General features: G+C 38.9%; 1 protein-coding gene across 2 annotated transcripts in view; it reads right to left on the bottom strand.

The window, feature by feature from the left end:
• The window catches only part of DACH2 (dachshund family transcription factor 2), a 289,576-nt gene that overhangs the window by 130,593 nt on the left and 132,611 nt on the right, over positions 1 to 26,372 (bottom strand). For both annotated transcript variants that reach the window (XM_040572461.1, XM_040572460.1), the window contains exon 2: positions 9,750 to 9,865. In XM_040572461.1, coding sequence (XP_040428395.1) covers positions 9,750 to 9,865 — 116 coding nt within the window. The remainder of the gene's footprint in view (positions 1 to 9,749; positions 9,866 to 26,372) is intronic.

The following is a 26,372-nucleotide window of genomic DNA, read 5'->3' as shown; positions in this document are numbered from 1 at the left end:
GAACGGCGGTCAGACTGGTAAATGCAATATATGTGCTCATCTTTAAGCACATGACCAGTTTCACTGGTTATTATTTATAGCTAACCTTTCAAAGTAATGATTGCATACTGTATGTCAAAAGAACAGTATTTTATATTACTGTGGAAAAGAATATTTTCTTCCCTTTATGCAAATATTAGATCAAGATTCCACCAGTCAGGAGAGATAATCCACTTAGAAATATTATTATTATTAACAAACATCCAATCAATATGCAAATGCGGAAAACAGTAATTAAGCACCAGTGAAAAACAAAATTATAAGGTGTATTGAAATTATTTCACATTTTTACAACTTATTTTCTACTTGACATGTTACTCTATGGTTCATCCACATTTTTCACAACCAAAGTCCATGATCTGGCAAACCTAATCTGTTAATAAAATGAAAAGGTGACCTTGCTTAATTTAATAAGTCTGTGTAGAAATACTCTTTCAACATGTTAAGGAATTACAAAAAGGTTATCATAGCTCGCTTTCATGGGAGAGTACTCTACCTTTTCCAGCTCATTTCTCAGGCTCTTACTGTAATTCATTAGATTACATAAAAACAATGTAGATCATTATATTTTAATAAAGGCTTTCCTTTCCTAATAAAATGTCTGTCATTTACATTCAGGCATGTATTATATAAAATACTTCTCTTTCTGAAGTAAAGCTTTTCATATTCAAGTCACAGGAGGTTGGTAGCTCTAGGGATTATTCTTCTTTTGCAAAGGATTTTTAGGATGAATTCAGATTCTAGACTGAATCCTCCACAGCTATGGTCCCACATTTATCTTTAAAATAGGAACCATACGATAGCAGCAATTCCAGTTGCTACCAGTATGCTTCCCTGTGAACTGAAGAGGTCTCTCTCTTCAGCAAGAGGACAGGGTGTAATACTAGGCTCAATGACAGTTTGTTTTTCTTTACACCTATTAATTTTGACTGTGATAAAATAGTTTATACAACACAAATACATTTCCAGTGAAATCTTAATATGGACCCAGTCTCTTATCGAGAACAATCAGACAGTGAAATCTATTTCAGTTATGCTATCTTAATAAAAAAGTGTGCCTCCCCAAAATGCTCCGTAAGCATCGTTTTCTTTTCATCACGAACCCTAATTTGTGGCGAGCACTTGGCCTCATGTTACACTAGTTGGGGAGGCCTGAAAGACGAGCACATTCTTCTCGCACAGGCGGAAAGGCCCAGTGTGGCCACTGCAGCCGCTGCGTCGCAGAGGCCTGCTCCCCGGCGAGCAGCCATGCAAGCCGCTTCTCCAGGAGGGACAGTGAAGGCCTTCATTGCTAAGCTTCTTTCTCTCAGTTTTCTGCACACACACAGACATTATGCCAAAATCTTCTCCCCCAGATTACCAGGGCAGTTTATGCCTACTTTGCATACCCAGCTAGTCCCCTCTTACTGACTCACCGCAGACTTGGCCTTGTTTGAACATATTTGCCCTCTTGCTTTCAGCATGCCAAGCTCTGCTCTCTGCAAACCCATGCAAAGGCTAATCCAGAAATCATCATCAGCAAACGAAAAACTTCTACTTTTGGTTGTCAGTGCCTTGCACCGGGATAAATACTTCCAAGAGAAGGGAGAACTAGAAGTCGTGCTTTGCAAACCGTCATCCTCAGACAAGCAAGACCTCCATCCATCACCTTGGGCACTGAGCGCCAGCCACTCCCTTAACTCTGAGCTCTTCAGTGTGGCCAGGAAAGAACAAATTAACATCACCTGACAGCAACCACTTGGCTAAATTCTTTTCCAACTTTTTTTTCAAACTGTATGTTGCTTCTTTTCACGATCCCTAGTCCACACAAGACAATAGAAGGACAAAGAACACTAGGACAATCAAAAGGGAATATTGGTTTAACATACAGGTACTTAATGAATTCACAGTTTTGTGGAAGAATCCTTATAGAACGTGATCTCCAGAATATCATAGTAAGCAGCAAAACACTTAGGCACTTGTTAAAGCAAACAACTAATCCAATCCAAATCAATGGGATTACTTGTGTGCTTAATATTAAAAACATACTTAAGTATTTTGCTTGTTTAGGACTCCAGAGGTCTGTATGACAAGGACTGAAGCACTACAGCTGTTAGATTACATTGAAATTACTTAATCCCTAACCAAAATTATAACGATGGAAATACTTAGATTTAAGTATAGCACATGTTTACTTTCCAATCCAGTGAGATTTATTCCTTGTCTAATTTTTCTGAACAACTTGCAATAGTGTTGTTTTACCAAGAATTTTGCCAAAATCCAGCTTTAGGAAGTTTCCCTATGGTAAACTGCACTGCTCAAATCTAATTTCTATCTGAATGCTGCATTTTGAGAGAATATTACTTAGGTAAACATAGCACATTTTAGCACTGTAAATAGGTGATGGATCAACATTTTTCTGCAACCAGAGATGCATCATCTATCTAGTTACAATTGCATCTTTTTAAATGGATCCTACAAATAAATTTTAGTTTCCATCCTCTCATAGACATTACCTCTCAAGTCAAAGGAATAAAACTGTAAGTGTGTGCAAGAATCCAGAGCTTAACAGGCCTTCTGAAATACTGCAGGATATATCTAAAGCAAAGCAGAGGATCAGTAAGGATCTACATGCTCCTTGTCTCTGATGTTGTATTCCATAATATTTAGAGTTCTGCTGTTAGCACAAAATATGCTTCTTCTAAAATGAAGAATCACGACTGAGGCCTTATGTCACCCAAAGTAACAGTCCCGAATCTGAAAATGTTTGATTTGCCTACCAGAGGATTATCACCCACAGTGCATTGAGGAGCCTTATAAACAGCTAAATCAATAAGCCATTCTCTGCTACCATTCATGTAAAACTTATTCAATGACAATACAAATTTTGCTAATGAAAAAGAAAACCAGCTTCCTATATTAAAATGTAAGAGTGTATAATATATGCAGTCAGTCTGGGATTCTTACACAAGCATTCTTAATGCGTTTAAATACATTTGCTGTGATACTGGTTAAAGCTACCAAAAGGAAAACGTTTCAGAATACATTTGTTCAACATAATCATACAACTGTATAGAAAAATAAAACCTAAGAAAAAATAACAATAGTCGTGTTATTATTGTCAAATCAGTCCTCTGGACAACAGAGAGAGTTAAAGAAAACAAATCTTTCATACCTCCCAATACCATATTTGACTGTAAGACATTTCTTAGTGATGATGTAAAAAAGCTAAAATAGCTTTAAAGGCAGTTATAGATGTGATGGAGGGAGGCAGACATATTAGGATCATTACAGACCTCAATGCCATCAGACACCAGGCTAACAAAAAGCTGTTGGGAAAGAACGTCACAGATTATAAAAACAGAGAGATGAAAACTTACTGATTCTGTTAGCTATGTGATACTTAGGTCAGCTTTTTCAAATGGTTCCCTTCCATAGGCAAATCAAGACAAATTCAGAGCAGACCTGCCCTAAGTGGCAAGAGAATAGAGTCTTAATTCTCTCACTGCGAACATTTTGGTTGAACTTTGTCATCTGAAAAGATGTAGGAACTCAGCAGGATCAAGTTTTTAAAATTTTTTTTCGCAAACGCTTATAAATGAAAGTACATTACTGAGTTTCACACTTCTTGGACAATAATTAGTAGCTGAGGCTATGTGTAAATTACATTTACAACAAGGTTAACCATTCAGTAAATTCTCAACAGATTTAAGTATTCATTTGTCAAAACTGTAATGTCCCACACAGATAAAGTAGACACTAAAATGGATCCCTAAAGAAAGATAACATTAAAAGAGAGAAGGAAAGAGGAATCGAGTGACTCATGGTCACTAGGTATAGTTTTTCAGATTATCAGAACTCTACTAAATGGCTGTATTTTAAGGAGCAATGATATGATCCTGCATTCGTCATTCACTCAAATTCATGCTCCCTTCAGCACAGAAATTTGCCAGCATGAGATGGGGTGGTACTCAATCATGCGGCATACGTGGTCTTTAATTTTAAAATCCAGTTAAATAGATGTTCTAACATCATTTTTTATCTAAGAACATTTCACGATAAAATAAAAGAGTGAGCATGTAACTTATTTGTCAGCTTTACTGTGCAGTGGATAACTTTCCTCTGTTACTCACATGAGTTTTCATTTCCCAAAGCTATATGCATTCATTACGACAGTAAAAATGAAGAGTTGCTAAAGAGATATATGCATTTTTATTATTGTTTGAAAAAACAGATCTTTCTACAGTCCTTTGAGCTTCTGAGTGTGTGATTTGTATAAAATATTTCTCATTTTGGGGACACACCAGATGGAGTGCAGGGCACTGTGGGATATGCCATTTATCACAATGACAGTGCGTAGGTAGCACTGATCCTCTCACCACAGGGGGAAGCTAGAGCTGCAAATGTGGAGCAGCATTAAAAGCCTGACGAGCGGAGTTTGGCAACACTTGTACTACTCATTAACTTAATCATATTAATTTATTAGCCATATATATCAAAGTAATTCACTACTGAATTGTCACCAAGAACAATTTATAAACTGTTAACGTTCCCCATCGGCAGAGAAGTGCTGCGGCATCCTTAATCAGTATGTCTGCCTTTGATTAAAAATAATAATTTCTACCAAGCCAGGTAATGCCAACAATGACAAAGTTGTACATATGTTTCTCATTATAAATGGAACTTTAAAGTGACATCTATGACAACTGAAGAAAAAAAGGATAACCATAAACAGTGAAATGAGCCACAGAAATAGGATGTAAACATACAAAAATGCTCAGTTAAGCATTTTGAGAAAGGAAAGGGTTCTTTTAACCTTAAGATCATCTGCTCCGTGCTCTCAGAGGTTCCAGGACTGCTGCCAGCCACGGCAGCCCTACATCTAACACCCCAAGCGGTAAAATCGATCAGATGTTCTGTAAAGTGACCCTGAATGAATGCTTATTCTTCAAATAACTCTTTCTTAAAAGGAGGCTTCACAGTACAGTACAAACACGGAAACCTTCAGAGCCTGGTTCTGGCAATCCCGGTCTCTGAGCCAACGCTGCACATGGAGCAGATTTGCTATCTCCAGCCCTGCTGCACCCCTCCATAAGGGACAGCCCCGCTGCCCCGCTCTTCAGACCCAGGGCACCTCTTACAGGTCCTCAGCCAGGACACCCTGGAGGGCACCGGAGCAGCACCAGTTCCAGAGGGAAACAAGGCGAAGATCCGTGGAGTCGATGGCACTGGGGAGTTCCCACAGGCAGTGGGGCCGTGCTGCCTGACCAGAAGCCCACATTCATAAAGAGCAGCTGGACACCAAAGATGTTGAAAGCCTCTAGTCTCTCTCGTTCCTCTGAAACAGGTACACCAAATAAAAATGCTTAAAGACTACAGCAAATACTATCGTATCCTCTCTGTTCCATGGAAAGACGAAGTGACTGCTAAATAGCACTGCTGAACTCAAGTAACACATGAAGCTACCATACTCCTCTAAGTTACTTTTTATCTTTTTCACTTTTTTTGTCCACTTTTTTCTTTTTTTCCTAAGTCACAATGCTATTATTTGGTATATCTATTGAAATATTAATTTCACTAAAATATTAAATACATTAAACTCTTCAGTTCACAAGTTCTTAACTATTAATAAGCCAAAACTACACATGAAAAATTATTCATGTCTATACAAACAAGTCGATGTTTTAATTATTACATTCTTACAAACACTAGACAAACAGCTAGTGAGACAGATAATGTCTATTTTAACTGTCTGCTTATGAAATAAATGCCTATGAGATAAAAAATGATCACTTCAAGGGAGATTAATCTAATCCAGCTGATAATGAAAATAGCAGTGTATTTTACACACTTGGAAATGGAGATGGTTTGCTTCCGCCACCTGGGCAGAGCACTGCAAGAAAACAGAGGGGACCTGATGATAGCAGTGGGTTTGATCAGGAGGTATTAGCACTGGGGGGGGCTCAGACATCCCACCCCCTCATGGCAGTGCCAGCTACAGTGCCCGCACCCAGGACACAGCAGGAAGTTTCCCCTACCAGACAGACACACACCAGCTGGGGGCCAACACCTGTCTAACCTTTAAACTTCTAAAGCTGCCTGTCTCCTCCCCAGCAGGGTGGAGCATGTATCTGAACATGCCTCGTTTTCCTTTCCTAACACGCCTGGCCAGGCTCCGGCCCACCTCAGGCACTGAGTGCCCGCAGCCCCCAGCCCCAAGCTCATGGCGGTCGGCCTGCTGGTGCAGCACATCAGGCCTGCCAGGCCACGCAGCTCTGGACAGCAAACCTCAGGAAGATAAAATGGCAAGAGACATGTTTTAACAGGGCTCGCATCCATCTTCCTGGCCCACAGTGCCTCATCAGCCTCTGCTGTGGGATGCCTAGCCCAAAGGCAGGCAGAGTGGCCTGCCCTGCCCCTGAAAGCGGCTTTGTGCCCTGCACTGCAGAGTAACCACCTTCTAGAGGCATGATGATTTCTTCCATAAGCCACCCCCTCCGCTACCTTGAAAAGAGTGGAGCTAGATCACAAGTAGGAGGGCTGAAGTCAGCATGTGTAACTATCAAAAGATCCAGCTGCTCTTTCAGCTTCACTCCATATCAAGTTTTCTAATCTACGGGTTTAAATTACATAAAGGATTTCAGCTTCTCTCCACACTGTATGCCACTGCTTCAGAGCCTAAACGTTACAAAAAATCTATTCCATAAGTAAGTCCCAACTGTCTCGTTAAGATACACTGATGACAAAGTCTTGTACGTTAATAGGAGATGAAGTGTTTTTTTTGGTTACTGCCACTTCATCCCCCTGCACTCTTTGAAGAACAGAGCCTTTGATGACTGTCGCTCGCTGACATACGGGACTTTTCCTTTGCCCTCACAGCAGGCAAGGGCAACACGCTGATTTCCATGTTTCCTGCAAGAATACAAGAAGCAAAACACTTTCTCCTAAACTAATGCATAATGGGCAGTACTTAAATATCAGCTCTTGGGCATGGTTATCGTGCTGTTTGCTCAAGCCCTTCCCGGTGGCACGCATCCCAGGCACACCACCTCATCTTTCTCAATCACAGCAGCTTTAAGCGCCCTGCTGCTCCAGTCTCATCGTAAGTCAAACATTCCCATTTCCCAAAGGTGGAAGGTATCTGCAAATATTTTAAAATGTAGACACTTCACTTACAGCTCCTTCACAAATTACTTATAGGTAAACATGGCTGTAGTCCACTTTGCCAAGATGTAAAAAAAAAAAAATTACACTCTGCGCTGGGAAATGCAGTATGCCTAATTTAACTACCTGTTTATTATGTGAAAATGACCATGTAAACTGAGCTGACACAAACCAAATGGGTGATGAAAATAACAGCACATTTCAAGGAGCCGAAACACAGACGGCTCACTCAGGTCTGCAGGAAGTTACTAATCATCGCTCTGTAATACCCTCTACAGACGGATCGGGGTGCTCTGTGGCCAGAACAGCAACTTCAAGAGACCTCCATCTAACCAACTGCAAGAATGGACACAAACTCCTTCACTTGATCGTCAGAAGACTAAAGAGGAGGGGTAACCAGAGCAAAGCAACCAGTAATTAAGTGTAAATAGATATAAATAAAGCTAGTGGAAGCTTCATATCCCAGGTGCTCCATCAAGTTTGCAACATCTTAAGAAGAATTTACAAGGGGCTCTTGTGGCACCTTTCCTTATCCAGTGCTTACCCCAACTTTCGTTACACTGTTTTTTCTTCATGAACAAGATGAAACAAGAACTCAGGAGCTCCGATTCCTGAGCGATGAGACTACAAAGCCAATGGTGTGGAGCTGCTTTGTCACAGGCTGGTGATACAGACCCACCTCATTTGGGCCCTCAACAACTCTGTCACGCTGTGGAAACAAGCATTTTCTCCCGCCTACAAGCTACCCGCAAAACTCCCTTTCAGCAGCTCGAGGCATATTGTCTGCGACTCTTGGCATTCAGTCACACGAAGGTTTTCATACAGGGCTCACAAGGTCAGAAAGGCAGCCACCCTGCGCCTCGGCTGAAGGGCAGCCCCCGGCCCCGGGGGCCAATCTCCTTACACAATCCTCCACAAGTTAAATGAGGTGGGATACATCCCAGTCATCACTTCAGCCTCCAAACAACATAAAACAGTCTAGATATTAAATTTCAACATTTTTTACTCAAATGCTGTGATACTTAAAATATGTGGGACACTGTATGTGTCTATGACTCTATTTTACTATACATATTCAACGCACTGAGATCGAAAATATTTCCCAATTTAAAGAAATGCAATAATCTGCATAATTTGATGTCCTATTTGCAAAAAAAAAAAACGGGGTGGAAAAGTAATACTCAATATTCTGGATTTCTGACAAGAAATTATCAATACAAGGCAGCTTTTGTCCCTTCCTGTCTGTTGGTAATAACACAATACCAAATCCATGACCTTCCTGGGCCAAGAACATAAGCTACTAAAAACCTCATTTGTTAACTGCTCACAAGAGTAAACAGACAATTGTAAATCCCTGCTACACGTATTTACAGTATGTGAAGTTGCACTAGCTTGACTGTGGCATCTAAGTGTAGTAAAACGCTTTATACTTATACTAACCACTACAGCTTAAGAATATTTATTTCTACTTCCACAGTGATAAGAGCTATTGGTTCACTGTGAAATCTTCATGACACTTGGATTTGTTGGAGAAGTTCAAGATCTCAGCTTTGTTACGTCCCTGAACACTGGGACCCACTGAGGCACTTAGTCCCAGTGCAACAAGCTTAGCAAGCAGAGTAATCTGCAAGATCAAGACCAGAATCACTATTCCCCTGAAAATCACTTATTTAATTCTATTTTTCCAGTAAGTTGCTCTGTGACTTTGTATTCTGCTAAATACTTTAATAAGTTTGGTTATTATGGAGATACAATATATTTAGACTGGACTTTGACAGTAATCCTAAAATTGCTAAGCCTCTTGAATATTTAAATAATTACTTTTAGGAATATAGTTAGCTAATACAGCTGTATCCTATTGATTTTATTACCAAAATAAACTTACTTGTCTTTGGCACACATCAATTAATAAAAAATTAAAACACTCATCAAGATAGCACAAGATTTAATTTAAACTCTACTAATAAATTAATGAAGTGGAATAAAATATATGCATTAAATTATGTTCAGGGATTGCTTATTATTTCACATGTTTTTCTGCTGTTTTTCATATTAAAATATTTAATGCAGATTATTAAAATAGAATCCACTGTGGCAATGTGAACTTATCTGCTTTTTGAATGTTTCTTCTACAATTCATACAAGCATTTTGCTATCTTCCCAGCATACATTAATGATGTTACAATACAATACACATTAGCCACACTGTTCATATCCCATGAGAACTAAAATACACATGCATTTGAAAGGAAGAAATGCATGCTATGGGGCTCTCTGAGACAATAGTTCATTTTATCAGGTTTTTTTCTTTTACTAAAATAACACATTTAATGGAATTTCCTGTAAGGAAATTACAATTAATAAAGGACTAAATTACAAATCCATTAGATTTCAGTCACTGCAGCAACAAAACAGAATTTTCATGAACACTCAAAAAATCCAATAATGTAACCTCTGGTAAAGCTTGAAAAAGCCCTGAAGGACAAGGCAGTTAGATCAATATTAGTTTATTTTAACTGCTGTGCAGTATGAAGAGATGAGGCTGATCATCTGATGGATTTTATTACCTGTCGGAGAGATAAGTCCTGGTGATAAGAGACCTGGAACTCCATGGGGCAGAAGACGTGCATTTTCTTGTATCGCAACTCCTAGGGAACGCTTGGGGGGTCTTCCTGGTCGTGAGCTGATAAAATAAGAACATAAATGAAAACACATTTTATTTTTGAAATATTTGCTTACTACGCATGGTATTGATTTATATAACATATGAACATCAACAATACACAAAAATACATTAGAAATTCTTGCCTAGGAAAAAATAAAAATAAGCCAGTCAATTAAGTGAACAACAAGAACTGTACAGATTTCAAATGAACTATCAGTAAACTGCTGAAAACCACCTGTAGTTTACATAATCATGGTTCGGAGTCACACAAACGACTAGAAAACATTTATTTTACCAGCACTAAAACACCAAAAACAAAGCAATCCGTATTTCTAGTCCCACAATGCCACTGCTTTGGTAATTAATATTTGTTTCTTAATATTCCTGCCTGCAAAATGGAGCTCAAGAAATTCACGTGCACATTGGTGAACTCTTGAAAATGCAACTAGATGCATTACTCATCTCACAAACTGTGGTTTATAGGGGTTGTAGATTAATGATGCAATGACTAGAGGGACACCAGAGCTATTCAGATTGGGTCCACCAGAATTTATGTGCTCAGGCTCACATGAATGTAGCCGTGCTCTTTCCAGCAACTGCTATGGGCCAGCTCAGGGCTGACCAGGCATCTCAGCCTGCCCGTCCAGGCTGGCCTCAAGGAGGCACACCTACAGGCACCTCTACAATCCATACACTGGCCAAGCTTTTCCTTTATCCAGGGCTTCCCACTTCTTACAGGTCATGAATGGAGAGGGGTCTCAGTAGTAACTGCTCTGAAGCCATGCACCTGCAGTATCCAAGACCGAAAAGTTACACGGCCTAACGATGAGGAGTGGAAACCTACAATACAACACCATCTTTATGATAATAATTTCCACCTTCTGAATCACGGCAGGTAACAGTCTATTTCTGAAGATGCAGTAGTAATTTAACAGTCAACTTTCCCAACCCTGACTATTTATGTTCTTGGATTGACTTGTGTTTCTGATTACTACAGAAAGGTTAAACCAAGGATGTTAGCCCAACCCAGCAAAAACTCAGCATGCCTTGACCATCTTACGAATTATGATTCTGATTTTTAATCCAAAATGTTAAAGATCTTTATATTCACATTACATTTATGTATTTTCAGCTATCACATTTATCCCTTAAATCAGTATGCATACATGAAATCATCCTGTACAGCTGCCATCATAATACAGATTTACGGAGCAAAGAACCATTTGAATCAACTTTCCCAAGCCAAGTAATAAAAATAACAGCCTCCTAGTGTTTGTAAAAGTATTGCAGCTTCTCTTTGATCAAAACAAATTTTACTTTGTTGAATAATAGAGGATTTGACAAAATACAGTGAAACATTGTGTAAAATAACTATGCTGCAACAATGAATGAGGTTTGAATAGAGAGCATTTCCAAAATGACTTCAAGTCCACAAAGAAATTTCAGTTAAACCTCACTCTATCAACTCACAGTGGCAAAGCCCTCCATCAATGTAAGACAAACTCTGTGTTTAAATGAAGACAACTTCCAGCAACACTACACAGAGGTACCATTAACCTGTTCATTTTTCACACAGTGTGCTAGTGTTATTTTGTTTTACTGTACATCAAAGTAGCACAAAATCATTTTTTTCAGTTTATTATTTTGTCTCTATGAAACTATTCCATCCTTTTTTTTTTTAATCTTCAAGTTAGTCCATTTTGTATTTCATTTTATTCAGTACTTTTTTTCATTTTTCTTTTTTATGCTAAGTTGTTTATCATACTATGATGGCTATGCAGTACAGCCTCCTACAGAAGCCCAGACTCACTAGGCTGTAACAAGGTAAACCTAAAATAAGAGTACATGAGTTTCACGGGAAGTTAGATGCACATATGGGTTCTCTATTAAAATCACCTGCTGAAATCATTCACTTACTTCATAAGAATATTGCCTAGCAGATACTATTAGGCTTGTCTACGGAGCCTTTAAATAAAAAAGAATTGTTACAATTTCGATTTACAGAAGACTGTGCACACACATGCATCTGGAACTGCTTAGTTGGCACTTAATGAATTTGCAAAAAAGTACAAAGGTAAAACACCTGAAGTTAGCAGCCTTCTCCAGGAGAAGAGCTCAACCCAGAAAACTACAAAGCATTCCCTTCTCAAGCTCAAATATCAACAACTCTTTTGCAGAAACCTCTGCATCTTGATATTAAGCTAAAAAATAAGATTTAAAAAAAATAAATCTAAAAATCAAACAGTTTTAAAAGAATTGACGAAGAAACACGTCATTTATAATTTGGGTTTTCAGAGGGAGAGGAGGGGAGACAAGGAGTTTCACTCCCGGTTATGCCACTGTGCGGACGGCTGTTTCCTTCGACGACTCTCGTGACTCTGAGCAGACCATCAGAGCACGCAGCTTCACCGCATCAGGTCTTTAAATTTTTCCCAGCACACACTACAAGCAGAAGTGAAACTCACCAACCTGTGATTATGTACTGAACTGTATGCATTGTCCAGAACTGAAAAAGTTTTACAGGACAGCTAGAGAGAAGTTCAGCCCAGGCCTGACCAGGCCCTTCAGAGCCCTGCCCGACCACACGTCCATCCGGCCTACACACCACAGCACGGCGAGCACCGCTGCAACAAGACAGAGCCGTTTTGACAGGCTCTGGACAAAATGCTTACGTCTAACCTGGTCACACCCCTTTAGCAAATACTTCTATAACACAGCAGCTATCTGGGCCCAGATTCTGATCTTAAATTTACAGTCGTGTACACAATAATTTGAACTTAATTGTTCCCAGCTGAACCTGTTCAAACAAAATCAAAATCCTCTGTCTCTAACTTAAGGCTAGCTTTTAAACCAAGACCTCAAGGCTGGGTGCTACTTACAGCTGACTGACTCTCATTCACATAAAATTGTGGTTTCTTCTTTACTTTTTCCTTTATCTCATTCAAGAAAGCTATATATAGTGAAGAAATGCAGTTTTCCTCATTGGTAACAAAGGAAGCAGAAATCTGAACGATAAGCTTCAAACAATTTCTAAAATTCCTACATAAATATTACATTTGCCATATATATTTGCCTTTAGGAATGGAAAACGACTTAATCCTCAATTAAGATTAGTTAGAAACTGCTAGTTTATAGGTATCACTTAAAAATATTTTAGTGTTAAAGTAGAATAGTTATTGTCACAAGTCAAGACCATGAAGTCTAAAAGAGAATACCATCTCCATTAGCATATTTGGTAATCATATTATTTTTATAACATAAAGACTAATTAGACCAGCTCAAGGTCTATACCGATAAAAATTCTACTACTATCTCTAAAAAATAAAAACACCACAAAAAAAAAAACCTTGTGTCTTTCCTAGAGATGACTGGAAGTTTGGGGTTTTAACCTGTGTTCAGGCTATGGTTATTTAGTTTTTGTCATCCTCCCTCCCCTGCCAAAAAGGCGCTAAATCTGAAAGAGAACAATGAACTACTGGGACAACATGATCTGAATATTGCTCATTTCTGATTTGTGCTTGGAATGAAATTTGTCAGAGAATAAATTACATTTTAACCAGTATATTTGACAGTTAAATATATATAAAGTAAAACGATGAGAAATCATTTATTAGTGTCTGTTTCTTCCTTTAGTTTCCACGCCTGTTGAGATCCAACGTTATTGGTTTTCCTCTCAAAGGTTTATATATACCTTAAACATCCCAAGGATTTTTAGTTTGTACCAAAACACAGAATAAGGTTATCTTTGTGATTTTCTTAAAGTTACTGATCAGCTCCATCTCTCATAACTCTATTTTACTCTCATTATAGACAACTATATTTTTAAAATGCACAAATTGATCAACACTTTGTAAAATATAATTAATCAGTGGAAACATAGAGCACATCACTGTTGATGTATGACAGTACTTTACTTTTGTGCTTCCAAACAGAGGAGATTTACTAGAATCAGAAGTGAATTTGCATATTAATCAAGACAAATAAACATGTGGTGATTTAACTAGGAAACTGTTATTTGGATGACAATTTAATCAGCACAGGTTGAAAGGTCCATCACTGCAGCATCCTGTTTCTGCTAAAATATTGATTGCGTTACTGATTTCAGTAATGCTTTATTTTACAGGGCACAAATAACCATGTAATTACTCTTTAATTGAATGGTAATTGCTTGCTGGCAATTATTTGTTAAGTTTTGGAGTTTAATTACTAGGTTATTTGTGTTTTGTGAAATAAAATGTTATGTATTAGTAGCCCTAAATATTTTCTGTATGAATGGTCTGTCACAACTGAAAAACTAAATTGTGATGGTATGAGTTTGACAAATAACACTATAACATTAAAACTATTATTAAAAGAATCAGATGAATCTTTGAATGCTTTCCCTTTACAAAATTAACATTAGATGTAACATTTGTAAGATAAATGGAGGAATACTGTACCACAGAAGCATGATTTCCTCTGGGGTCTAGTCCACCATTTAGCATAATTTATCCTGATGTTCTGCTTTTCATTCTCCGGGCTTCTTTAGAGGAACTGAAATAGTATCCTATCCTCTTGAGAGCAAAGAATAAACCAAGTAGAAATATATTTCAACAGTACTTCATATTTCTGCAACTGAAGTGGATTACCACCAGCACATTATCTTAGCAGCCTATAAACTTTGTAGAGTTGGCAGTTAGCTAGATAACAAGGGAAAGCATTATGTCTTGCAGTGTCAATGAGATATGACACATTCTGTGATATATTTATTCCAAGTTGTGATAGATGAGGTACCCAATACTTTGATCGTTAAGATTTGAATTTTACCATTACACTTTTCATTTTTGTCATCAACTACTTATGAATTGGCAGTACACAGTTCAGCAAGGACTGCTGATTTTGTTTTTTCAAAAGATATCCTGTTAATAAATTAATTATTGATTCCATGAGACTTGAGCTATTTGGTATAAAAATATGCTACGCTAGCTCTCATCACACATTTCTTCAATAGCAACGTATTTTATCAGGTTTAAAGGAGAAATACAGAAGTACTGTATCACGCATTGTGTAAATTGCCCCGATAATAGTGGCAGTAACTGATGCAAGTGCTTACAAGTAAACCAAAAACCAAACAACCTTAGTTGCCTTTTTGAAATTCAAACAGGAACCACAAATTACAACTTTGCTTTCCTCAAAGACTGTGAAAGGTACTCTTTGAAGTCTTTATCAATAAACATAACATTCTTGATAATTTGAGTTTAAGTTATTTCCTTTTATTACCGTAAGATTTTACTTGTAGCATGGATTAAAAATAATCTCCTTGCTTTGGCGTTTATTACAACATTTCAAAGATGCCAATGGTAGTTAAACTCTACTTGACCTTTCAGTGTTTAAGAGGAGAAGCAAACTCTGACCTCGCAGCAACCTGATTCTGTCTCCTCTCAGCGCTGGCAAACTGATCACTTGTCTAACCATTGCAGGACATTGGATCGCCAGCCACATCAAAGGCAACAAGAGCCAATTCAGCAGGAGGAAAAAAGTCATCCATGCAAAATGGGCAATTAACATTAATCATACATGAAGTTGTTCGAGCTGATAACTAGAACCTGGTCCTCTCATAAAACAGTACCCACGCTGGCACGAGGCGAGCCGCCGCTCATCTCCCAAGGGGCTCAGCGCGCTCCTTTCTCCCTTCAGCAGACAGAAGGAAACTGGGGAGTTTCATATCATTATGAATTGGTGTTACATGTTACAAAAAGAAAAAAAGATTCCTTTATGCCACTGAATTTTTTAGAGACGGGATTAAAGTGGAATATTGCATTTTTATCAACTTTACCATTAACAATGTAAAGTAGCACAGTATCATCGAGTACTTCCTAAAAATCACAGTTTAGAGAAAATCCAACATAGATCTGAGTAATCTCGGAGGCAATTCCCTTGCCAAGAAGGGATGCTGGAGAATACAACACGGCAGAAACAAACTAAACCACCACACATCCAGCTGGATATCTTTTTTTTTTTTCTTTTTGCTAAATACATCAATTCGGCAGTTATACATTGCTGTAAAGCACTGGGATATGACAGAAGCCATCAGTCAGACTCTGCAGACTATGAGGCAACAGCGAAATGCAAGAGAAGTGGCACCAGCCTTTGGGGTGTCAGTATTGCTGGGTTCACTCAAAGACTCATAAAGCTGAAATAGGCCTCAGGAGGTCACCTGCTCTCTCTACCTCTGCCCCAAGGCAGGATCAAGAACACTCAAATCATTCCTGACAAATGCTGGTCTAGCCTGCCTCTGCAAACACTCGGTGCTGGAGGTTTCATGACATCCCTAGGCAATCCACGCCAGTGCTCAGGCCAGCCTTCCTATCAGGACAGCTTTGTGGGGGGAAAGGAGGGTGACATCTACCCCTAGTTTTCCTTTGTTTCATTTGAGCAAGGTACTTTTTGTTATCAGCTCAGCAGACATAGACGCACTTTGTATTTTTGAGGACTTGTTATATTTTGCCATTGTGAGGTTTTCATACATACTGATGGAATTTATAAAATTAGTGTTTATACCTTCATGATCTTCACTCCCTAAGCATATTATACAGATAACACAGGTACATGGCTAATACCCAAATTATAATTAAAAACAGTATAACTTGACCCTCTTTAGGGTGCATTTGTCCTTATTGAACTGAAACATTTAAGAGAACCTTTACATTTTCTCAATATCACTTTGCATCCTAATGCTGCTCTCCAGTGTGCTTGAAAACCCTGCCACCTTGGTGCTCTCTTTAAGATTAATAACCATATATATATATTCATCAAACAAACAGTTACTGAAGCCCTAGAAGCAGACTGAAAGCAGCCCCCATACTTCCAGTTTGATCTGAACTCACAGCAAACATCTTCTCAGCATGGTTTTTCAGTACGGTTGTTTTTTAAATCGCATTTTCATGAGAAGCATGTTCTTTTAGTTTGCTTAAGAGAAAGTCAAGTGACACTGTTTAATAATAATAATAATAAACAGCTTACTGAATTCAACTTGGTCAGTTCCTGTCAATACGAGTCAGGTAGGATGTACTGGTTAGAAATGGCATGGTCAAGTTCAATGCACTTGACACGGAGCCCTCCAAACCCAACGTTATTAATATTATCTATAAAGATGCAGAAAATTGCTCTAAATTATTTACCACAAGTGAGACAAAAACAAAATGTACCTCATGCCATAACCAAGGAACGACACTTGCTTCCAAAACTCCAAAAAGAGAAGCACACTGTCTTGGTTAATAGGTCATATTATGCAATAAGGTGTTTTAAAATGAGAGTTGTAAATGTGGGACGGGCACCCACAGGCTGTGACGAACAGCTCAGGGCACTGCCTCCACACCTTCCACACGAGGTATGGTAAGGCAGAGTGCAGGGGGGGCAGGCTGCTCATCCCAACATTTCCATGTCTGTGATGCTCTAAAACTTGGAAAGGACTTACAGACAGTATTATGCTTGGCAGATACATACATGCAATCAAGGTGAGACACCAAACAGCAGCAAGTTGGTGCCCCTGGAAAACAAGCCAGGTGACTGGCAAACCAAGTCCCTTTACCCTGCGCCTCCCTCAAGTGCTTCTGGGGAGCAGAGAAACCTTCTGTTCCAAAACCTAAAATCTGGCTTTATACTTACTTAGTAGATGCCAAGCTACACCTCGCACCTCCTGGGAGCACTGGCTTCCCTAACAAGCCTGAGAAAGCCACCTGCCCAGGAGAGGAGATGCAATGCGTTGTGCTTTATTCTGCCTTTTTTAGCCCACAGCAAATTCTTGGTGTCTGCATTTTCCACAAGTGAGTCCATATATATCTCCAATTATTAATACCAGTGTTGACATTTTCTTGATAAAGATTCATTAAATTTTTTCTTTGTCAAAGAGAGAAAGGTGATGGAACAGACAATTTAAGGGTTGACTACTCACCTGACAGAAAGTATAACTGTGAAGCTATTTTATACTTCATTTACTTGACCTAGTTACAGTACTTCTAACCCCAAATGTTCACAAACCATGACCTTGCAATCAATGAGAATAAATAAAATTTTAATGTTTTCTAAGTTCCATTTTGCACACTTTTTTTTCTTTTGTAATCTTAATTTTCTAAAATCACACTTCTAAGCTTTTCTTTACTAGAAAGGGCCAGGAAAGACTGAAGAGTGTTGGTTTGTTGGGTTTTTGTTTGTTTGTTTCTCCCCTAAGTTTCACAGCTGACTGCTGCTGAGATTCTCCAATGAGTTGACATCTAAATTTCCCATAAATAAGTAACTGAGTACTAACTATTTTGAGAAGTGCAAAAGCAGAAGTCCCCTCCTGCAGTAAATGTGAATGAGAATTATCATTAGCACTTATCTTTGGCTTTTAGTTTAGTTACAGTATGAGACAGGACAGGCATTTCTTTGCCTACGACATTAAGGGGTCTTCAGGTACAGAATAAATACAAGATTTCAATTTTATTTTAAAAAACAAATATGGGTCTGATCCACAAAAACATCCTCAATAAAGCTATTTGGAAAAATACTGGATGAGCATAGAGAAATATAAATTGATCTAATCTTTAGTTGAACTATTTTTTTGCAAAACATCATCGTCTCTTCAAATATCTCAATGTAGTCTATTATGTACCACTTAAGAAAAGATCACAAATTCAGGACTACCTGTTTTTAACTGTATTACATTTAAATATAGAATTTAAATGAGCACCCTATAACTTTCTAACTAGATATATTTAAAAACCCTGCTAGAGAACTTTCCTAAAAATATAAGACTGAAAGAGTCAATACCTTGATAACATTCTTTGTAAAGCTATTCCAAGTCTTATCCCCACCATGGTCTACAGGACTTTTTGGTTATTTACTGATTACGTTATTTAAAACTTCTGTTTAGGTCTACAGCAGAACATTTATCTTAATTCCTAGTATTCAAATGCTATTATTTTTCAGCTGTATTAGAGAACAGGTGATTAGTTCTTACTTCAGAAATAAGCAGTTAAACTTTTTCTTAAGTCAGGCATTTCAAAGTTTTAAGCCAAAAAGGATATTTGGTTCTTTCGGATTTAAAACTTTGAGTAACTCTTTCTGAATTACTTATGACTGTGCCTGAAGATATAAAAAGTGCTTCAACATTCCTGCTGTTAATTTTTCCCTGTCCAATAACACTTGTCACATGAAAACGGGGAATAAATCACCAAATCTCAAAACTGTGGTGATTCACAGCTGTACACAAGATGGAAGGCCTATAACACACCGCACCAGCTCAATTAAAGGGTATGTCAGTAACGAAATTGAAAGCGTGACTACAGCACATGTACGTATACACACACTAATTTAATATAAATACATTAAATTAGTAACTGTATCAGTCAAGATGCAGTGCACAGACAAACTACAGTTCACTTCGCAACTTGAGATCATATCCAGTGGGACAAAGTTCCTGCTGCTGTGTTTTTTTTACTGCTACTGTTGCCCTCTCTTGCTAGACTAAGCCTAGCAGGAGAGAGCCTGTCTATGCTGAAATCGTGCCACAAACTATATACCCAGAACCACAAATTTAAATTCCAGATTTGTTTTCAAAACAATACTCACCCAAGATGTCCAGCTAAACCAAATGTGAAAGTGCCAGATACCTCATAGATATTGCCAAGTACATAATGATAATGAGCTTTGCAAACCTCAACCTAGCTACTCAGCTAATACTAGTGTATTTTGATCCAGTGAAAGCTGTGAACCACTGGAAATTATAGGCATTATTAGTATGCAATTTACATTCTGTAAGAGGAAGCCCCCTTAAAAACGTGTTTACAATTATTTCAGCTGTAGGTTGGAAGCCCAGCACTGATGTGAATGGACGTCAAGGCAGGAAATGAGGACCGCATGGGAGCAAACGCAGCTCCACTCCAACCAGCCCACATTTTATGTCAGCAAAGGCATGGACAGAATAAAGGTTTTACTTGGCCAAGCCCTTAATGGCTTACTTTCCTCAAAGAGCTACAGAAAATGTTAGCAATCCTCTTTCAGTAACCCTCAATTCCAGCATATGGACAAACGGACAGGACCACATAGGCCTCTGCTACCTGCCACTATTTACTGCGTGTCTGTTCAGAGCCTGATGGGCTTCCTTCCCCAGCTGGCAGCTCAATTTCTGGGCCATCAGCAAGCTCTGCCCGGGGCTGAGGCCATCGCTCAGCCCAGCCATCGCTCCCTGAAGACACAGGTCCCGAAACCAGGACTGCGGGACTGAATCACCAACTGTCTCTTGGGATAAGCAACGTGTGAGGACTGCACGGTGACAACAAACAGTCTCAATCTCACCTACAAAGGAAATACTTGAATGAGAAAATTATCTGCATTAAAAATTCAGGATTTACCTCAGAGACTAAAAAAAAAATAAATATTGAAGTGAAAAGTGAATGATAAAGGGCAAGAGGAAACTCACTTTCACTGATGAAGCCGAACATATACTGTGGTGCACAGTCCGACCCAGTACAAAGATATGCCTTTACACTCAGGAGCTATAAATCCGCTTTCATCTGAGTTAATTTAGCGCCAATTTTTTCAAGCACTACACTATAGTTTCTACATACATACTACTACAACTATTTGCAAGGATACTTTCAAAGCAAGGAATCATCATCTATTACAAACACTCATGATTTGTCATATATGCCTGAATTATATCAGATCCTTACAAGTTTTACTTTTGACCTGTATCTGAATGCAATGCCAATTTAGGGGAACATTATAAAGAAAGGTTTTTGAAATACTGCTGTTTTCCACTAAGCTGTATCTCCTTAAGATTCAATTCAATAAAGCTTGTAAAAAATGTGACTGTTTAAGCCCATTATCTATAGACAAAAATCTAATAGGAAGCACTTGACATATTTACAGCACTCTGTAACAAATAACCCACATAAGATGATAGCTAATTCCATAACAGTGGTATATTGTAGTGCAGCAGAACAATATTTTCATAGCAATTCAACTCTGATGCAATGGGAAACTACTCTTCCTTTAACTGTTTTTAATCTCTGCATTACAAGGTTCAGTGTGCTCACAATTTTGCAAAGACTCTTCAAACTTTAGGCTTAGAAAATAGAAATTCATCTTTCAAAGAATAACAAATGAAAGAACATCGAAACAGTCCTCTACAGCACCCTTTGCACCTATATCGATGTTGAAAAGAAGAATTGTTCACAGCAATCAAAACGAGCCTCTGTGATTATATCCAGAAGGAAACATCTGAAGGTTAACCTTTACAACATGGAAAATCTCCTTTAGTTAGCTGGTGGTCCCGGAACAGTGTGAAATTAAACAGGCAATATAGGTAAGTACCACATTGCTTCACATTTCCAGATTTTGTGGCCATATTCAATTAACTTGCAGGCTACTGAGATAAACAAGGTTACTATTTCTACTGCAAACGTACAAAAGAAAAAGTATTTTTAATCAACAAAACACAAACCTTTAGGACCATGAAAATACATAAAGGGCAGAAACAAAATTTTCAAAACTCACATTTATCTTTATAATCTCCCTGTTATCATAAGGATATCGTAAGATGCTACCAGGACCAGCCCTGTATACTGAGCCCCGTTTGAACAGCCCTGCTCACACGAGCCCTACCTGACCATAAAACCCTCAAAGCACAGGGGGAAGGCGCTGCCAGGATGACCCCAGGATGCAACCACACTGGGTTCTGTGCTCCTTCTGTATCTGCACACACGAAATGCTGTTCCTTCAGTTCAAGGTAGAACTATGCATAGCTTCCTACGTACAGGCACCTGGCGAGGTCTCCAGACACAGAAGTACCTGCTCACATCTGAAGGACAATCCTTGCTACTGTGTGAATTCGTGGGGATGTTCTCAGAACCCGGCTACCTCTCCTTGTGCCCCTTCACATGCCTGCAGAAGGCGTTTTGGTGGATAGCTCTGTGGCAACAACGACCCACACCAGTGTAATTCCCCTCTCAGATCTTCCAGACAATTCTTAGCCACGATTCTCTTTTTGTTTTCAGAGACTTACAAGGACTTCTCTCCTGTGAGCTAAAATCATAAACCCTGTCCTTCTTGAGAGTGCAATCCTGATTCAGGCTCTCACTTTGAGGACTAACTACAGCGTAAGTCTCAGAGGGCCATCTAGTTTTCATTTTAAGGCCTCAAGTGACGGATTATCCACTGCATTATTATTTTTTCTAATAATCGATCATGCAATGACTTTTTCTACTACCAAAAATCGGCCGTCATTGCTGTATCACCAAGGTTCTTTTTCAGCCACCACGTACTGCTTGCCTTTTCCCCCTGTTGTGAAGAACTCACTCAACAGAAAATTTCTCCACATGCATGGAGTCAGACCAAACAAATAACATCTTTAGAAATCAGTAAATTCTGCAGCTAGTCCATCAAATGTTCACATCACATGTCATGGAAGTGACTTAAAAACTATCACTAAGGTACACAGTAATGCCTCTGCTTGTATTAGGGATATTCAAATGTGATTCTCAAATAAATACGCTGACCAACCAACCAAAAACAACTCTAAAGAGAAGATCTTCATGTGTCTTTTCAAATTTTAATGTGGCAATTAATTTAAGGAAAGTACCTGTAATGATTGTTTTCTGGATGGAAAAGTTCTTAATATAATTATTACAAAGTAAATGCCTGAACAATGCAGAATAAAAGAGAAGCTTTTTAAAGCAGTAACAGGATAGTTAAGAAATGCTATGATGGTGGCTGGTAGGTATTATCTCAGTAAGTCTCTGGACTTCAAAGGTTCTGACTTTAGGAACAAGTTTAGGAACAGAGCCTGAAGTCTGAAAAATAGCCCCTGAAGTTAAAAACTCCCCAAAAGAGGTCAGGAACCTTGCCCTCCAAGGTGATTTTTAAACTGCCAAAACCCTGATTAAAATAATATGCTAGTAAACTTCATTTGCACCATTTATCTCAATAATGCCACGTGGCTAGTGAAGAAGCTCGGAACTTTCTCGAAGAAGATGCCACCAGGACTGCAGCTGCTGTAACAGCATGTGGGTCAGCAAAGGGGCTGAGCAGAGGCAGGAGAGGAGTATACATATACACACCTTCATATACAACAGCTTTATCACTGAATTTCCTCTGTTACCTCAAAAAAAAAATACAGTAATATCAATTATGTTAAGCAAGACTTACCCTGCAGTAATGCTAGAAATTTGCCGTATTTTGCATGTGTGCATGTGCACACACACAGACACACACACAAACACACACAAACTTTACCTGATTAAAACTCTTTATAATAGCAGATGATTGAAATGATTGTGAAAACCATGCTGCACCCTACGATTCTGAGTCAGGCCAGGCTCAGAGTTCATTATATGGCAAGGAGCACATTTCAGCTAGAATCTGTAACTCAGCTGGGCACCAAAAACACGGACTCAGTAAAGTCACTGGTTTCTTGACAGGGGATTCCTGCCCGACCTCTCCATGCCGCGCTGTGTAAGCAGCGGGTCTCGCTCCCTCCCTGACATTGCAGCCTCGCTCCTTCCCTTTTGCCAACGTTCCCTCCGCTCCACCAGGAGCATTTACCCTTTTTCTCCCAGGTGGTCTAACAGATGCATATCTAATCTGAGTGAGAATAATTATTCTCGGCTCGTAGTTAGCTTTGAATAATACTGATTTGGCTACGCGACTTGAAGAAGTACTTTTGTGACCAAAAGCTTGTCTGCTTTTCTATTGACGGCTCCCCAGAGACGTAACCCACACCCACGACCCTTTTCACCACAGCTGCAGCTGTTTTGCCACTGACAGAGAAACACAATGTCATTTTGCAAATGCACCTTCGGAAATCATCCAGGCCGTGTCGTACATGATGAGAAAATCTGCAAGAAACGAACTACAGGAAAAGCCACAGTAAGTTCAGGGCACTGAAAAGGCACATAAGTTATTCACAGGTTCAGGGATTTCCTGAAATAAAATATTTCCTAGATTAGATACAGTCGTTTATCACAGAAGTCATACCTGCTGTTGATTTTTTAAAACGATCTCCCTTCAGACTGAGCAGTTTGTCTCTGCCCCAAAGTATGCACTATATTAACCTACTAGCATCCACTTCCTCCTCCCTCAGCACAAACAAACAACATCTAGCTTGGCTTCAAGAAGACAGAAAATATGAAATGTGTGTTGGTTTGTATGGCAAGAGACTGTATAAGTACAGTCCCACTCCTACTACAAGCAAATATAGTCTTGCCACCGACTTCAATAGAACAAACATACATCATCTGCTCAATTCACTGTTCCTTAGTAAAAATGTTTTTTTAAAAAGCTGTTGAAAAAGACTGAAAGAATTCAAGTAAAAGAGTGTTTGTAACCAGATTTCCTGGAGATAAATGAAAGACATACGTTTCCATGGCTGCCAGCCTACTAAATTTTGCAAGCATAAATATTTACCTAGGACTAGGGGGTGGGGAAATCAGGAAGAAAACCACCATCTAGCCCCTTCAAAGTTTAAATACTGTAACACAGAGGTCATTATTTATAAATAGAAATAGGGAGCACATCTTTTCTGTGTATATTTCTATCATGCTTTTCATCCACCCCATGTGCCTTCTATTATTACCATTCTTACACCAGGAAAAAAAAATTCTATGTCACTTGCTCACACTATATGCATTAATTTTCTTTAGGCTTTCTTGTGGTTATTGATTTCCTGCTTTGTTGAAGTGGCTTTGTTTCTTTCTCAGCAGGCTATCCATTTTAAAACAACAGTTGTTCAACAAATAAAAAAAATATTCTAAAATTAAATTAGTTTTATCTTCATTTATTTTTATCTGAGTTAAATGCTTGTGACACATTTCCCCTAATAAAAAGGAAATACTTAATGCCTCCCAGCATGCAGAGCACACCAAGTAAAATTTTTCTTTTCTAATAACACAAATCTATTTTTATGATTGGAAACATGAAAGAAAAAGTAAAGTATAAATAAAGCTTCTTTTGTATTCGTATGTTGTAATCATTGCTGTGGCCAGTGTTTTAACATCACCAAAATTATCTGGTCCAGAGCCAAATTCAACCCTATCTTGCTACACTTGAAATCATTAAAAGAATCCCCCCTTTTTTTTTCTTTCAGTGCAAGTGGGATCATGCATTAGCACTGCAATCATTTATCCCGCTAAGCAGAGTAAGTTTGTTAGCCTTTTCCACAGGACCAGTCCCAGAGATCTTATGCACAGATCTTATGTGGTAACAAGGATGCAGATGAATACAACTTTTATTTAATCAACTGAAAAAAAAAAGGCATTTTTTTCAAAAGGTGACGGGTCTGACATGTGCTAAATGTTGTTTCTACGCTGTATGTTTGACAAGTGCCAGTTCCAGCGTTCTGAGGCTTGTTTTCTCCCGCTGCCCTCCAATGTGCTTATTCACTGACTGAAATCTGGCGAACTACGGAAAAAAAAAATAGGAAACCTGTAGCCTGTATTAAGACACAATTTGTCAAATTTCCTGCTAAACGCATACAATGAAGTGCCAACTATTAGGGCCCCAAAAGCTCCTCTACATTTTCCTCTCCACATTCTGTAATAGATCCTCCTTTGTCAATGGCAGGAATTTGCTGTCCTAGCATCTTCCTTATCATCGTGTCTTTAAGAAAAAGCTTGTATACTACTGCTCATGCATGAGAGTTCTTTCCAAAAGCACTGGGTTTTACATACTTCATCAACCATGTATTAAAGAAAAAAACACACTACATCTCTCACATTGAATACACTGTTCCTTTAGGGATGGGCCATTTTTCTAAAAGATTCACGGAATAATTATGTTGCCAAACAACAGATATGGGATTCTTCAGAAATACATTTAAGTTAGGTGGACACAGATGTGGGACTGCATTTTCCACGGCCAACATGGCGCAGGAACTGCTGGTACCACGACAGTCGAAGATCCAGGTGCACCCTTCGTGCTGGGACTGCACAGGCACATACCTCAAAATTATCGTGTGTGGGCGATAACGAAAGCCATTTACAACTTCCCCTCTTTTTATTTCTACAGCCATGCAAGCAGAGAACAGAAACAGTGGTAAGCAACCAAAACAGCCGTGTACAGCCATACACCGAGCACCGCTGCCCACAGCTTAGGAGCCCTGCATACCTCCCGTTGGTTTGCATGAAACGTGGTTCGCCAGATTTCAGTCAGTGAATAAGCACATTGGAGGACGGAGGGAGAAAACAAGCCTCAGAACGCTGTCAGCAATCCTCAAACCTAAGTGATTCGCAGGAGAGCTGTGATGTAACTTATCCTTGCAGCAGATAAATAATAGTAATAATCTGATTTATGGTAATTTCACCTGTAGAGCTCAAAGTATTTTCTAGAGATCGTTGTCATTACAGACAGATAAATCGAGCCCAACAGGGTGGAAATCACCCTGAACTGCAGGTAGGAATTGTAATCCTGAACCCCCCGTGTTTGCCACTTACAAAGCAGTCACGAAGTCCACCTGATCGCAGTTCTGATACCTGCACGCTGTCTAGGAGACCAAACACAAGCTTGG

The sequence above is a fragment of the Cygnus olor genome, chromosome 13, assembly GCF_009769625.2.
Source record: "Cygnus olor isolate bCygOlo1 chromosome 13, bCygOlo1.pri.v2, whole genome shotgun sequence".
In the NCBI taxonomy this organism is placed as follows: Eukaryota; Metazoa; Chordata; class Aves; order Anseriformes; family Anatidae; genus Cygnus; species Cygnus olor.
The sequence above is the reverse complement of the archived record's forward strand: the minus strand, read 5'-3'. Positions and strand labels throughout refer to the sequence as shown.